The sequence below is a fragment of the Hemicordylus capensis genome, chromosome 5, assembly GCF_027244095.1.
Source record: "Hemicordylus capensis ecotype Gifberg chromosome 5, rHemCap1.1.pri, whole genome shotgun sequence".
Classification (NCBI taxonomy): domain Eukaryota; kingdom Metazoa; phylum Chordata; class Lepidosauria; order Squamata; family Cordylidae; genus Hemicordylus; species Hemicordylus capensis.
This window is the reverse complement of record NC_069661.1, coordinates 235,966,551-235,982,532: the sequence shown is the minus strand read 5'-3', so window position 1 is coordinate 235,982,532 and position 15,982 is coordinate 235,966,551. Positions and strand designations below refer to the sequence as shown.

At 43.6% G+C, this 15,982-nt stretch overlaps 1 protein-coding gene across 5 annotated transcripts in view; it reads left to right on the top strand.

Annotated features, from left to right (window-relative positions):
- Positions 1 to 10,818, top strand: part of KDM5A (lysine demethylase 5A) — a 64,350-nt gene extending 53,532 nt beyond the window's left edge. For 3 of the 5 annotated variants that reach the window (XM_053255368.1, XM_053255367.1, XM_053255370.1), the window contains 3 exons: positions 646 to 866; positions 2,638 to 3,048; positions 9,043 to 10,818. In XM_053255368.1, the coding sequence (XP_053111343.1) occupies positions 646 to 866; positions 2,638 to 3,048; positions 9,043 to 9,255 (845 nt within the window). In that variant the 3' untranslated portion in view covers positions 9,256 to 10,818. Of the gene's footprint in view, positions 1 to 645; positions 867 to 2,637; positions 3,049 to 6,253; positions 7,001 to 7,057; positions 7,193 to 9,042 lie in introns of those variants that run through there. The other 2 variants (XM_053255369.1, XM_053255371.1) reach the window with 2 other exon arrangements.
- The last annotated feature ends 5,164 nt before the right edge of the window (positions 10,819 to 15,982 follow it).

Sequence of the window (15,982 nt, the reverse complement as noted above, 5' to 3'; positions counted from 1 at the left end):
AACCCATACAGTGCCTGAGAGCAGCAACTTGTTCACATGTGCAGGTTCTCATTTGTACATCCATATCTTAAAAATATTTGCTGGAGAGCTTGTATGTATGTATGTATGTTCTTAAGTCATATTAAAACAGTCTCATTGGAATAAAACAATATAAAATACAATGTCAGTGACAGGCTTTCAGTGACTAATTAACTATAGTTCTGTTTCATTGAAATCATAGTTAATTTCAGTGGCGAATTAATTGCAATCCTGACTTTCACTTCTGTTTAATCTTTCAAGCGTCTTTATATTTTGCCTTTAATTTTTTTTATTTAATTCTGCTTTTCAAGGAGAGTGTTACAATATCAGTTTTAAAAACTCAAATACATTCAATTTCTATCAACATCTCTGATGGAGGGTGGCTGGCTGACTGCAGATAGAATGGCTGCTGGTAGATCCAGTTGTCAGAGGGGAGGAGCGAGATGATAGTTGAACTTGGCATATAATTAAGAGAAATTCTGCTCTCAACTGCCCCCAAAATTGAGCATTGGAATTATAGTGTTGCAAAATACCTTCTGAAATCGTGACTATTCCTAGGCTTTGTTATTACAAAAATAGTCATACTTTTATCTTGTTTGACTGTGATTTTTGGCTGCTTTTTGAAAGGTTCCAACACCCCAAGGAAGCAACCCCGTAAGAGCCCCCTCGTACCTCGCAGTTTAGAACCTCCAGTGCTTGAGCTATCTCCAGGAGCCAAATCGCAATTGGAAGACTTAATGATGATAGGAGATCTCCTAGAGGTATCTCTTGATGAGACCCAGCATATCTGGCGGATCCTGCAGGCTACACACCCACCATCCGAAGACAGATTTCTCCACATCATGGAGGTAAGGATGGACACTCCCAGGAGAGAGGAATTTAGTAGTCATTACAGTGGACTTGTCAGATCTCTTTGCCAACCTGTCAGGTTGCCTCTCATTTAGTCCTACTTTGAGACCTGCTTCCTCAACAAAGCCTTCCTTCAACTACTGTAACTTTGCTATTCCTCTCTTCCATTACTGTTTTGACACTCCACTCTCCCTTCCTATTCATCAAACCCATACAGACTGCCATAATGCCATATATGTGTGCTCTGAAGGAGCAGCTAGTGCACTTATACAGCTAAATTAACTGTTAGGAACAGGGGTTTTTTTAATGCCTTGGTTTAGTCCTGTCTTGCCAAAAGGTTGCTCAGATTATGAAATGCCCCCCAACTTCTCATAACTGAGAAATTTAGTCATTTTAGAATGCTCTTCTGTTCTTGAATCCATAATAGGACCCTTCCTTGGTGCCTTGCTGCCTTTTCTAGCTGTGTCTGCTGTTTGTACGTTCCTTCGACCCCATCCACTAATTGTCAGCCGCCTTCCCCTTCTTCTTCTTCTTCTTTTTTTTTTAGCAAAATCCGTTTTTAGGTTAGTCTGATGAATGAAATCCTATCCCCCCCCCCCACACACACATTCTGTTTTTGTCTTGAGCTTTTTGAGGGGGTGGGGTGGAATGGAATTCTGGTCTTTATATTTCTGTACTTCAAATTTTGGATGTATTCAGGTATGCTGATTTGACCCAGGAGACTCTCTCTGGGTGTATATTAGGAATCTTCAGTTGAAAGTCGCAGGGCACATCCAGGCCACTGAATAGTATTGACTTGCCATCTCAGTTGCTATTCTAGAGGGGTTTGGAAGAAACAATGGTTGTGGTCAAGGGAATGGTTAGCCCATTTTGGAGAGTGGCAGGACCCTTTATTCCCTCTTCATAGTGCCCCCCCCTAAAAAAAAACTCCAAACAAACACTAATTACTGATGAGAGGGGAAGAGAATGCTGTGGATAGAACACGCCTCTGATTTCCTCTGGGGGAAATACAACGCATGCTCAGTTACTGTTTACTTTTGGCACCTTCAGCTCCAAAATAAGAGCTTGACACCATTGGCTTAAACTTGATAAGCCTATTTGTGAGATTTAAATCAGGTCTGCCTCAGTCTGAAGGAGTCTTGCCATGCTCCTAACTTCTCCTCCTGCAATCTTAATAACAGATAGTATCTTACTGATTTAAAAAAGGGGGTTGATTTTCAAAGGTCAAATGCTTGCTAGTTTTTTTCAACATATAGGCTTGGTTTTTGTGGAGTAGTTGAATAGGTGGAATGCAGATACAAAACTACTTTTTAATGGTCTTTAAGACAGGTAAAAATTAGAAATTGTAGCACCTTTTTATTTAGATCGTGTCTTCTCTGGCTTCACTACCATGTGCATAAGGCATGTCTCTGCATTCTTCATATTGAAATGCATTACATACATTCCTTGCATGGTCCCTGTCAGTTGAGGCGAAGATCCCAGAGTTTGAGGTGGGGGAAGGGAGTGTAAGTTCTTAAGAACATAAAAACAGCCCTGATAGATCATGCCCAAGGCCTGTCTAGTCCAGCATCCTGTTTCACACAATGGCCCACCAGATGCCTCCGAGTACAGCATAGCCATCTGTGCACACCCTATAGAGGACTTCATGCTTACTGAAAGCATTTACATAGAGTTACCAAGTCAAGGAGCTGCCTTCTGTATCTGCTGTGCCATGGGAATAACTTGGTGCAATTCTCTTAATCTTCCTTTTTCTCAAACCATTTCTTGAAGGACGACAGCATGGATGAGAAGCCATTAAAGATGCGAAGCAGAGACTCTTCTGAGAGGAAACGAAAGCGTAAGCTAGAGAAAGCGGAGCAGTTCTTTGGTGAAATGAAGCAAAAGTCAAAGGAGCTGAAGAAGTTGGAGAAACCCAAGAAGAAGAAGTTAAAGCTGACCATGGACAAGACAAAGGAACTGAATAAGCTGGCCAAGAAACTGGCCAAGGAGGAGGAACGGAAGAAGAAGCGTGAGAAGGCAGCTGCCGCAAAGGTGGAGCTGGTGAAAGAATGTACAGAGAAGAAGCGGGAGAAGAAAGTCTTGGACATCCCCTCCAAGTATGACTGGTCAGGAGCTGAGGAGTCTGATGATGAAAATGCAGTGTGTGCTGCACAGAACTGCCAGAGGCCCTGCAAGGACAAGGTGGGTCCTCTTGGCTGAACGCTTTCCGAGATAACTGCTAGCCTGCTTCAGACTTCAGGGCTTTGTCTTAGGGTTGAAACCATAAAACCATATTCTTTAAAAAAAAAAAATAAGAATGAGCTTTATGGGTATGTACTACTTTTGCACACATGTTTGAGTGACTAGGCCATGCTGTAGTGGAATTAAGTCTTGCCAACTGGGTTCTGAACGCTGGCAGGCTTAAGTACAGTTTATATAAAAAAAGGTGAATCTGGAAATACTTTATCCATCGGATTAGTTTTTCCATCTCCTCTTCCCTTCCTTGCTGGCTGGCAATCTAGAAAACCTGCTGACAGACACCCAGGAGTTAATTCCAGACTTGAGAGAGAACTTTTCCCAAGCCTTGGTGTGTATCGAAGTGAAAGTCCCTAAGCTGGCCGTGCAGTCCTTGTCTAGGAAAGCTAATCTTCCCAAAGCTCTTGCATAAAGCCTGTGAGCCATGAGTCTGCAGGTTGAGGGAAGCCACATGTCGCACTGCCCCACTTTTCTTGGTTGGAGGTAAATCTGCAGAGCTTTCAGAACTGATCGGATTATAGCAAACTAAATCTCTTCCGCCCTGGAGACCTTTTCAGGTCTGCTTGCAACAATTTTGTGGAGTCTGGCTCAGCTCCACAAGAAGAGTCTGTGGAAGCAGTCCTCAGGTTCATAGCAGTGTGATGCTTCTGTTCAGGGGACATTCCACAAAGCTGCTTGGGATGGGTGTGTGTGTGCGCGTGCGTTTGCGTGCATTTGTGTGCGCTTGCGTGTGTGCACACACATAGCTAGGATTCACTTGTGCTCCAGCAATGCCAGCTGGCGCATGTCTGCAGTGATCCACCTGATATATCCTAGAGCTGGGGGACAGTGTGTGCAATAACAATGGATATTTGGGCAGCTGAGCAACACACTGTGCTGTCAGTGTGGTTCTTGCAGAGAATAAAACGGTCCCTTTTTGACTGCAAAGAGCTCTTCAAATGTAAATCTTGCACAAGTGTATAAACTGCTGCAGAAATTTCCATATGCTGCAAAAGCGAAATGCTTGCTGCAGGATTTAGCTGCAGAGACCTGGGAAATCACTACGAAGAAACTTTAAAGCATTCTGTTTTTAGACTCATCCCCCACACTGTCAACAGCAACTCGAGGCAGGTGGTAGCATTTTATAATGCTCTTCATAACCACTTCTGCTAAATTTCTGTAGTACAGTTTAGAATACACAGCCAACTCGTACCTCTCCTTGCTCAGTAACTGTTTGTCCAGACAAGTCTTACAGTGCTTCCAGGAGACAACTGGGCTTTGAACCACAGGAGGGAGCACTCTAAAGCAGGGCGCAGTTATCAAAGGCACCTCCCTGCATGTCCTGGTTCTAACTTGCAACTTTGTTATGCTTGAAAAGGCACCCTTGATCTATGAGCTCATTGTGGGACATGGTGGTGAAGGTGGTCTTTTATAGTACTTAGGACCCAGGCCAGTTAGGGTAATGGGGAGGCACTGCAAATGTTGAGGTTCACCAATGTGCTCTCAGTGCCTGAGATGTGACTTTCCTGGAAAATTTCACATAAGGGGAAATTCCCCATGCATTCTTCTTATTTGCATAATTTTTCCTCAGAAGATTTTGCTATGATGGTTTTTCTGATGCCCTAAATAGATTGCGAGTTGATGAGTTTCCCATGCAGTGTGTCAAAAATCTTTCTAGGAGTTGAACTGAAATATTTGATTAGCGAGCCAAAATTTTTAAATTTACTGTGGTTTTTAAATGTTTGGAACTAATCCAAAATTCTATGTGAAATTAAATTATTTTTATTGGAATACTCAATAAAACATATTTGTACACTCACATACTTCCTAGAGGAAAATCACCTGAAAAACATGAATTACAACTTTTAGATTGCCACGCTCACCTAATATTGCACTGGCATCCATTCATTACTACTAATGCATTTCATGAAACTATGAATTTGTTGAAATGGAAAATTTTCAGTGGAAAAATAAAGTACTGGAAATTTTCAATCCCACATCTGTCAGTGACCCATTCCAGAATGAAGACTGCACATCTGCAGCTGTCAGGGCCCACCCCAAGTAAAGCACACCACAGCACTCTCGCTCAAGGTTCAAAAAGCTTGAATGGTTACCTGAAAGTGGTGCTGTAGCTCCCTTTAAAAGTGGGGTGGTAAAATGTACCTCTGCCTGCTGGCACAAGCAATACTGCAAGCTGGAGGAGGCAAGCTCCAAGAAACAGTGATGCTCATTCCTCAGTGATAGGAACCCCTGTCTTCTTCCACCTCCACTGCTTTGGTTTGGCAGTCAAATGATCTGCTAACCATCAGCGCCACAGTGTTGCCTATAATTTGGCTTCAGTTGGCTTGCTTTTCTAAGGCCAGATCGTGACTGAACATCGTCTGCAGAACTAGAGTTGAATCAAAGAGAGAACTGTCTTGTCAGCTTACTGAAAACACCTGGTACCATTCATACCTCTGGTGTCTCCCAGTGGCCTCATACATGGTGAGATACAGCATGGGGCTCCATCAAGAAGGTCCTGGGTCCAGTTCATTTTACTGCCCTTTGGGATTTCTCTTTGGCAAACATAATGACCCAGTTCTACAACCATCTCACTGACACCTCATTTCCCCTGCTGTAGGTGGATATCCACTAAAAAGCCATAATCACATTCTCTGTACAATATAATATAGTTAAAGGGCCAGGTTGGCAGTGGTTTAGAAAACAGTAGTGTAGTATGCTATTTGCCACTTAGAAACTAGGCCTCTGAAAAGTCCTTTTCATTCTCCAAAGGACTGATGTCTCAATTGGCTAGCTTTAGTGTGAATAAAGAGCCACGCTCGTGTCGCCTTCCTTTTCATATAGCACAGGTAAACCATACATTGGGTAAACCATACATTGGGGAGGCTGTGCCAGTGAAACGGTGGGAAAGGGTTATTGGAGCAACTACGACTGAAATCAGCCTGCTATTGTACACATGTCAGACCCTGTACAGAGTAGTAGTTGGGGTTAATGAGTATTTTCCTCAGAGCTGTGGAATCCAGTTGGCTAAATATGTCTAGTAGCAGACTAACTTAATTGGCTTACTAATTACCGTGGGGGCATAGGTAAGAGGAATCTCTGTCTTCAGAGAATAATGATCTATGGCGATGTATCACATACTATCTCCAATAACCAGATCACCTGTTCTCAGATCAGTGCAGAACATGAAACCCTGTGTGTCCTGCAAGATTTATGGAGCCAAGTATCCGAGTAACCCATGGTTGTCATGGAGACCAAGAAATCCCAAGCCATCCCTGAAATACTGACTTTGACATGTTTGAGATCAGCCCAGTCTCCAGCACCATGGAAACCCATACTACACTGGATGCAATGGCCTATGGTTATGTACAAAGAATAAACTAATATTAATATTGCATTGGATAAGCTGAGCACTACATACTTTGGTAGAGAGATTTTGACTCTTTGTTTATCATTGACACTTCTGCCCCCATCATAATTTGACCACATGTTTTTGGCTGAGTACTTGATACATTACCAAACTCAGGCCTTGTTCAACCTGGTCCTAATGTACTCAAGGTCAGTGGCCTCATAGAATAAAATAATGCATATTAATGTTTCATTTTCTTTATATTTTAAGCAACAACTGTGAAAGATTGGTAACAGTCCTGTACATCTACACTTCCTGCATGTTGCAGAGGTGGTGAAAAGTCAGACAGAAGTAGCATCTCTCTATACAGAAGTCAGGGGCAAGCTACAGAACACTAAACAAAGATAGATTTGACATACAAATGTTGGTGAATTTACTGCACTTGATTGTCCTTTGAGTAGAGTTAAGGTCAGACTTCAACATTAGTCCTTCTGAAAGCCAAAACAAATGCTTTTCAGGACAGAGAACTAAAGCCATTCTTCTCCTTGAATAGCATGCTTGTCTCTGGTTTGCATTGCCTTTTGTTTTAACACTCCCATTCCACTTGTGCTTCCTTTTTTTTTATAGGCTTTTGCCAGTCCTGCCACTGCATGGTGGCCATTAACCCACTGCCATATCTGTGCAAAAAACCTGGACAGGGATCCTTTGATTAGTGGCTAAGCACTGCTAGAAAACAAAAGGTAGACTTGTCTCAGGACAGCAAAAGAATGAAGAAATACCATCTTTAGCATGGAGTTGTATTAAGCAGACTTGTAAAAGTCACAAGTCTGCTTAATTCAAGTCCATGTTAAAGATGGCCAGTGACTTTTACAAGCAATTCCAGTGGGTTTACAGCTATGGCGGGAGAATGGGGAAATATATGCTTTAAAAGCATTTGAGAGTACACACCTCAAGTGCATGAGGATAAATGGGATAATCTGATATTGGTTTGAAAATCAGAGTCAGTGTGCTAATGTGACTGATTATCTCATTCAACTTTAGACATATATAGTGGTTTGAATTGGTGAAGTTATATTGCACAGAGTCAGACCCATCTAGCCTGATGCTCTCTACTCTGTTGTTCATGTTCTCAGGCAGAGATTGTTTCTTCTTGATCTTTTAAGCAGAGATCCTGGGGGTTGAGTTAGGATATTATACACTTAAGGCATCTACTTTACCATTGAATTATGGACCTCCTGTAACGGTTGAAATGCCTTCCAGATTTGCTCTCTTATGTGGGCAAAGCACTTGACTTCAGTTTTGTGTATAGAAGGTTGGCTTGTGCTCCAGAACATAAACTGGACCAAGAGGGGACTTTGAGTGATGGCTCTTATATTTAGCAGGGGGAAGCAACTGTCCCCGTTCAACCCAGTATATGGTTGATATCTCCCGTGTGTGTGTGTGTGTGTGTGTGTGTGTGTGTGTGTGTGTGTTCTATGTTGTGAGCCCATCTGAGACAGGGAACCAGTTTGGCACTACTTCATTCCTTTTATGATGCAAACTACTCCATGAACTTGTAGAAAATCAGTATAAATATTCTAGTGAGGGGGGAATGAGTATAACAAGTCCAATGAAAATGAACATTGTAATTGGTTTGTATGTGTTTTTTTAGCTACACTCTTAAAATGCAGCAAGTACTATTTCTGTGTCCCTGGTCTGTGGAAATTTAAATAATTTCAGAACCAGAATAGTGCTGTCACTCACCCTGTGAAATGCCATGTATTGGTACAATGCAAGGGCCTATATCTGCACTGTCTTGGGGCTTATTCAGACCATAGGATTCTCAAGGGTGCAGGTGGTGTAGGGGTTTGTGGATTGTAGGACTCCTGCTTTTTCTGGACATAGTCCATGTTCTCCAATCCTGCTCATTGGAACACCAACGTAACATGGAGACTCCACTTCAGAATTGTTGTCTCCTGGGAGTCCTGCCGTGTGGGCATTTCCTTCTCATAGACTCTCCTTCCATTTCTGTTGAGCCTTCAGGTTTGCTGTTCAGTTTCCCCCCCGGCAGATTTGCAGCCAGTTATTCTGCAGTGCCTTCTCTCAGTTTGTCCCCTTGAGCAGTTCTTATGCTACCTGGGCACAAGGGATGCCGTCTGGCAGCATCTGCCTCCAATTCCTGGCATCGTTGGTGATGCAGTGTTGTCATTCTCTGAAGACTTGATTTTTATCTATCAAAACATATCCAGTGTTTCTGTCTTTAGAAAGATCATCCAAAGCATCTAATAAATAGTAATATGTCATTTAAAAAAAATATTAAGTGACAGCTAGATAAAATCCTCCAAAGTAAACACATTTCTATCCTACTGGCCCCATACCTGTATTGCAGTGGAAGGCCAGTGGTGATGTGGCCAGGTCAGCTTATCTAGGGAGGACATTCCACAAGATGCCTGGCGGTGATAAAGAATGAATGCCCTGCATTAACTCTTGGTGATGACTTCTGAATAGGTTTGTACTCCAGTATTTCAGATATTTCTGCCTCCATTCTTAGTGCTAAGCTAGAGACATGAATATTTCTTCCTGTGTTTTCTTCCCTTGTAATGGAATTGACACATGCCTATTGTTTCTTGCAGGTAGACTGGGTGCAGTGCGATGGTGGGTGTGATGAGTGGTTCCATCAAGTCTGTGTTGGTGTCTCGCCAGAAATGGCAGAGAGTGAAGATTATATCTGTATAAACTGTGCAAAGAAACAGATGCAGGGGCCAGGTAGTCCAACACACACGCCGCCACCTCACTTCCTGCTGAGCTACAAGCTACCCCTGGAGGACCTCAAGGAGACGAGTTAGCGGCTGCTTGGTCTCGCTGGGACTTGAGGGGAAACGGAACACTAAGAAGGTGGTGTGAAGCTCATGTAGCCGTTTGGAACGCTCCACTTCCACGGATGTACGGCCCTGTAGCAGAGCTGGCCACGTGTAGCTGGCTTCCTTTTGTACGAAGGGGATGTCACTGGCACAGGGGTACTGACCCAGCTATGCAGATGCCACCCTGTTGGAAGTCCCAGCCAGTATTTTTACTCCCATGTTCCCTAAAAGGCTGAGTATAGTTACTGCCTTCAGGCTGAGCAGATGCGAGGCATGTGAATTCTGCTTTTCTGCCTCAGCAGTTCAGCTGGAGCATTTGAGAGTTGGGAAGCCCACGAGTTTGCCCCCTGGCGGCATGTTGATAGGGCAGAGATGATGAAGGCTCCTTTCAGCCTCTTCCTGTTGAGGCAGTCAAGGCACTGTTATGTGGATAAGGAACCTGCTTTTAGCACCGGGCAGGAGGGGGTGGACAAAAAAATTAGTTCCTGTTTTTTTGTTAGGAGGCAAAGGAGCTTTAGGTCTTGGAAACAACCTTGGTTTTGTTTTACCCTAATTCCATTGGGGGCATCTTCCCCTTCCTGGGGCAGTTCACACATAAATTAACATGGAGCTGAGGTATGTAACCTTGGCAAGCACTCCTTTCTGCACTGGTGGCCATTTTCCTCTGTCTTAAGCTTTTATCAACACCCTGTCACTAAGTTGTCTGAAGCAAGGTGCCGCTGGTAAACTAGCTCTGAGTGCATGGGATTAATGCCCGGGACAGAGAGCAGCTCACGACTCCACACTGACATGCTTCTGCTCACAGGTATTCCCAACATCACCGAGTTGTAGTCTCACGGTTTCACTAAGCAGTCCACAGCTGCCGTTTGCCAGTCCTGCTTCCTTGCCTTTAGGTTTCAGTGGATGAAGGCCTACACCTGGCTCCCAATCCGGTTCAACCTCTTGCCCCTTGCTTTGCTGGAAGACAGGCAGCTTGGGAGGGGTGTGTCCCGGATGACGGTTGTTTTAGTAAACCCATTTTTAAAAAAGGACTGGTTTTTACTTTTTTCTATGTCTCGGACTACTGACTTGTTCTACAAAAATGAAAAGAAAAAAAGATTATTTTTCTTTGTTTTTATACTTAACCACGGTTACCAGCAGCACAGAAAAAAAGAGAGAGGCTCACTAAACAGAAAACCTGCCTGCAGGCTTAGGTTTTGTTTACTTCCTTCCTTCCTTGTAGTACAAGGAAATTAGCAGTTACTCCCCACATCCTTGCTCCACCTGCTGCCTGTGTTTTAAATAGGTAAAAGAAACATTTCATGTGCTACCTTCTTGTTTGGGATTTGTTCTGTTAGCAAGGAGTCTTGGTCCTTGCTGTCTCCCAGTTTATGCTGGTTTTTCTGTGAGTGGCTAGAAATAGCCATTGTGGTGTCTTTCCCTGCCCCCCCCCATTATCTATTGTGTTTCCATTCTTCTACAGTTCTAGGAGTGTTGTAACTATAGTGTCCAGTCTTACTAGATGCAGGGGTTGGGATTTTCTAAAAGATAAAAAAATATGTAGTGTTCTGCCTTGACTGTTTTGTGTCCCTTCTGTTGAATTCAGTACTCGGGGATTTCATTGGTAAGCATCTTTGGCATGGACACTGTTGACTCCTGTCTGCATATGCACACTTCATGGAATCTGAATATGGGTTAATTTGTAGTGGGGATGGGAGGGACTTGCTTTAAGCCAGGGGGTTGTTCCAGTGATTTTTGAATGTATTCCAGGGACCATCAGTTGTCCTTGGTGTATTTTCAACTTGATTTTGATGCCTGAGTTAAAAGAGAGGAAATGGAAGAAACTTTCCAGTGAATTTTCTGTCACATGCTGAAGAGGCAATCCACTTTTGTTTAACAATGTAATTAAAAACAAAAACAAAAAACAGCTTGCCTCTTCAGCAGTTAAAGTAGCTGTAAGTTGAAAAATTCAAAGGAAGCTCCCAGCTGTATACTCTGCTCTTCCCCATTTACAGTGAGGGAAATAAGTATTTGATCCCCTGCTGATTTTGTCCATTTGCCCTCTGACACAGAAATGACCAGGCTATAATTGGAATGGTAGGTTTATTGTAGCTGAGACCGAATAACAACCAACAAACCCTCAAAAGCCCAGTGCCCAAAAGTCAGCGATGGATTTGCATTGTAGTGAGGGAAATAAGTATTCGATCCCTTCACAAAAGATGTCTTAGTACTTGGTGGCAAAACCCTTGTTGGCAATCACAGAGGTCAGACGTTTCTTGTAGTTGGCCACCAGGTTTGCACACAACCCAGGAGGGATGTTGTCCCACTCCTCTTTGCAGATCCTCTCCAAGTCAGAAAGGTTTCAAGGCTGATGTTTGGCAACCTGAACCTTCAGCTCCCTCCACAGATTTTCTATGGGATTAAGGTCTGGAGACTGGCTGGGCCACTCCAGGACCTTCATGTGCTTCTTCTTGAGCCACTCCTTTGTTGCCTTGGCTGTGTGTTTTGGGTCATTGTCATGCTGGAATACCCATCCACGACCCATTCTCAATGCCCTGGCTGAGGGAAGGAGGTGCTCACCCAAGATCTGACGGTACATGGTCCCGTCCATCGTCCCTTCGATGCGGTGAAGGTGTCCTGTCCCCTTAGCAGAAAAACACCCCCAAAGCATAATGTGTCCACCTCCATGTTTGACGGTGGGGATGGTGTTCTTGGACTCATAGGCAGCATTCCTCCTCCTCCTCCACACATGGCGAGTTGAATTGATGCCAAAGAGCTCGATTTTGGTCTCATCTGACCACAACACTTTCGCCCAGTTCTCCTCTGGATCATTCAGATGTGCATTGGCAAACTGCAGACGGGCCTGTACATGTGCTGCCTTGAGCAGGGGGACCTTGCGGGCACTGCAAGATTTCAGTCCTTCACGGCGTAGTGTGTTACCAATTGTTTTCTTGGTGACTATGGTTCCAGCTGCCCTGAGATCATTGACAAGTTCCCCCCGTGTAGTTCTGGGCTGCTTTGTCACCGTTCTCATGATCATTGCAACTCCACGAGGTGAGATCTTGCACGGAGCCCCAGACCGAGGGAGATTGACAGTTATTTTGTGTTTCTTCCATTTGCGAGTTATTGTGCCAACTGTAGTCACCTTCTCACCAAGCTGCGTGGCGATAGTCTTGTAGCCCAGTCCAGCCTTGTGCAGGTCTACAACCTTGTCCCTGACATCCTTCAACAGCTCTTTGGTCTTGGGCATGGTGGTGAGTTTGGAAGCTGAGTGATTGCTTGCTTCTATGGACAGGTGTCTTTTATACAGGTACTGTAACAAGCTGGGATTAGGAGCACTCCCTTACAGAGGGTGTTCATCTCAGCTCGTTACCTGCATATAGTGAAAAGACACCTGGGAGCCTGAAATCTTGCTGGTTGATAGGGGATCGAATACTTATTTCCCTCACTACAATGCAAATCCATCGCTGACTTTTGGGCACTGGGCTTTTGAGGGTTTGTTTGTTGTTGTTCTGTCTCTCACAGCTACAATAAACCTACCATTCCAATTATAGCCTGGTCATTTCTGTGTCAGAGGGCAAACGGACAAAATCAGCAGGGGATCAAATACTTATTTCCCTCACTGTACTTACACACACACACACACACACACACACACACACACACACACACACACACACACACCTCTACCTTCCTTGGACTGCAAAAATGCAGAACAAATGGAAGAATTGAATTTTAATTCAAAAAGGTGTCCATCTACATGGTATTCATAAGGTAAGGAAATGTGGCTTGCAAAGAGCAAGCAAACAGAATGATCCCCAATACATCAAAATCTAAACATTATAGTTACAGTGTGGTGTTCAGATCCTTGTCCACTCTACCAGTGCTGGGTACTATGAATCTCAGACTAGTGTACTTGATTACCATTGACGTTACAGAAATGTGGAAAGGGTTAGGGAGAGCAAAGATTGCAGATGGATCATCTTCAGTCAAAACAACAACAAAGGCAACTGGGCTCATGGGTTTGGGGGTGGGAGTGTGGGTGGATGTCTGCTTCCTCCATGATTTCTGCCAACTGATCTCACTGCAAAGCACAACTGAGGTGAAAAAATATTTGTCTCTTCTGTTCTTGAATTGGTAGAAAGTTCAGATTTTGGATCTCACTTTCTTTTCCACCTTCATTTTGCATTGGTCTCTCTGGTTTGGCTTTATTGTCTTCTTTTGATTTATTTTCAATTCTGAATACACTCTTGTGTTTGCCCCCGACCCCCAGGTTCTCTTCTACCTGGAGACACTTCCTACCTTATTCTCTGTCCACACACTTGCCATCCCACTTTCTGGCTGTCTCTTCACCCCATCAAAAGTATCTTACTCTACTGTCTTTGTTTTTTGCATTTCACAAGGTCTGGTTTCATGGGCATGAGCTTTAAGCAGGAAGCCGCCAGTTAAAATCTTTCATGAGCTCACTGGGTGGACCATAGGTGAATCACTAATTGGCATCCTTGATGTGCATTCATCTTTGCTCTCTTCCTTGCCAAAGAGTAGTAGGGTAACACTGACCTACTTCATAAGATTGTTCGGATTGCTGATAAGGTTCAAAGGATGTCTACATTTAGGAAATGTTTAGTATTCACTGAGCTCCATTTAAGTTGTTCTGAGGGTGGGGCATACAAATGACATCTTGGCTAATGCTAACCCCATCTGAAAATGTTGAAATAACTTCAGTGTTTATGGAATTTACTGTATATATTGATCCCCTATTGACACAGAGGGCTCCACAAATGCCCTTGCCAGTGGCAAACGTCACTCTTACTCTGGCAAGCACAGTTGTGGCTTCTTCCTTGCCCAAAATGAGCAATGGGAAAGGGGTGGGGCTTGCGTGAGACCTTGCGATAACTTGGGGGGGGGGCTTTGGGGAGTGGTGGGCAGTCAGTGCAACTCCAGGGATGAGCTGTTGTCCTCTTTCCAACTGGGAGTGTTAGGGACTTTTGAAAAAAAGAACGTGGCTTTCCATCTGGATGTGGGGGAAGGATTGAAAATTCACATTGATGTTCCCCCTTAAGGTGGGCTGGTGTTAAATGATCAGTGTGTTGAATGGGCCTAAACAGCTCCTTCCTCCTGGCTAGTTTTATCTGTACCCTACACATGTTGTTTGCTCAAATATTTAACACTTGGTAGACCAGATCGTGTCTTAAATTATCTGGATAGAAAGTTGAAATGGGTTAAGTAAACTGGAATTTGTTGGCTTTGGACTTTTGATCATGGAGTTTGATGGATGATCCCCTCTCTAGGAAAGAAATCTGTGCCACAGTTAAAGAAACCTAGAATGAGATCAAATTCACTCTCATAATTGCCCCAGAAGAAAATCTGTTTTCTAGAGACTCACTCACTAGGCATGAGAAAACTTGGAGTAGGCCTGCATGTGGAAAGTAGGGTCACTGAATATCTCCCATATAAGAATAGCCCTGCTGGATCAGGCCCAAGGCCTATCTAGTCCAGCAACCTGTTGCAAACAATGGCCCATCAGATGCCTCTGCGAAGCCCATGGGCAAGAGCTAAGGGCATGCCCTCTCTCCTGCTGTTGTTCCCCTGCAACTAGTATTCAGAGACATCTTGTCTCTTGGGCTGGATGTGGCCTGCAGCCCTCAGACTAGTAGCCATTGATAGACTTGTCTTCCATGAATTTATCTAAATCCTTAAAGCCATCCAGGCTGTTGGCTGTGTCACCACATGGCAGAGAATTCCATAGATTAATTATGCATTGTGTGAAAAAGTAAATCCTTTTTGTTGGTCCTAAATTTCTTGGCAATCAGTTTCACGGGATGACCCTTGGTTCTAACGTTATATGAAAGGAAGAAAAATCTCTATGAACTTTTTCAACACCATGCATTACTTTATAGATCTCTATTATGTCTCCTCCTCAATCTTTTTCCTAAACTAAAAAGCCCTAGGTGTGTGTTGTAGCCTTGCCTCATAAGGAAGGTGCTCTAGGCCCCTGATCATCTTGGTTGTCCTCTTCTGCACTTTCCCCAGTTCTATAATGTCCTCCTTAAGATACAGTGACCAGCACTGTACACAGTACTCCAAATGTGGTTGCACCACAGTTTTGTATATGGCATTATAATATCAGTTTTATTTCCAACCCCCTTCCTAGTGATTCCAAGCATGGAATTGTCCTTTTTCACAGCTGCTGCGCATGGAGTTGACACTTTCAATGAACTCTCCACCACAACCCCAAGATCCCTCTCATGGTCAGTCACCGACAGCTCAGACCCCACTGGTATATAAGCACACTTATGTGTAGGCTTAAGCCTCTACACATCAACATACTCTAGTGTCCAATGGATGGGGGATCAAGGGAACCAATGGTGGGGCTAGAGGTGGGAATAGGATGTTACACAGATTTTCTAAAGGTACATTATGGCAGACTGCATTTTTGGAGAGGATAACATGTTTTCAAAACAAGGCAAATGTAGAAATTGTCAATATATTGGATATAGGGCCAGATAGGAGAGTTCTGCTCACTATATTACTACTTCCCACAACACATAATAGATATATGAAATTCACAGCTGGTTGGGGGATGTCAAACTAATTGCAAAACAAGTGTGTTCTAATAATGAAAGAAACTAAAGGATTTTGGCTAACTAGATATTCACAAAAAACAGATCTGTACATGCCTGTTAGTTATTATATAGAATGGATTCCCAGGGACAAAAGCAATGTACTACTG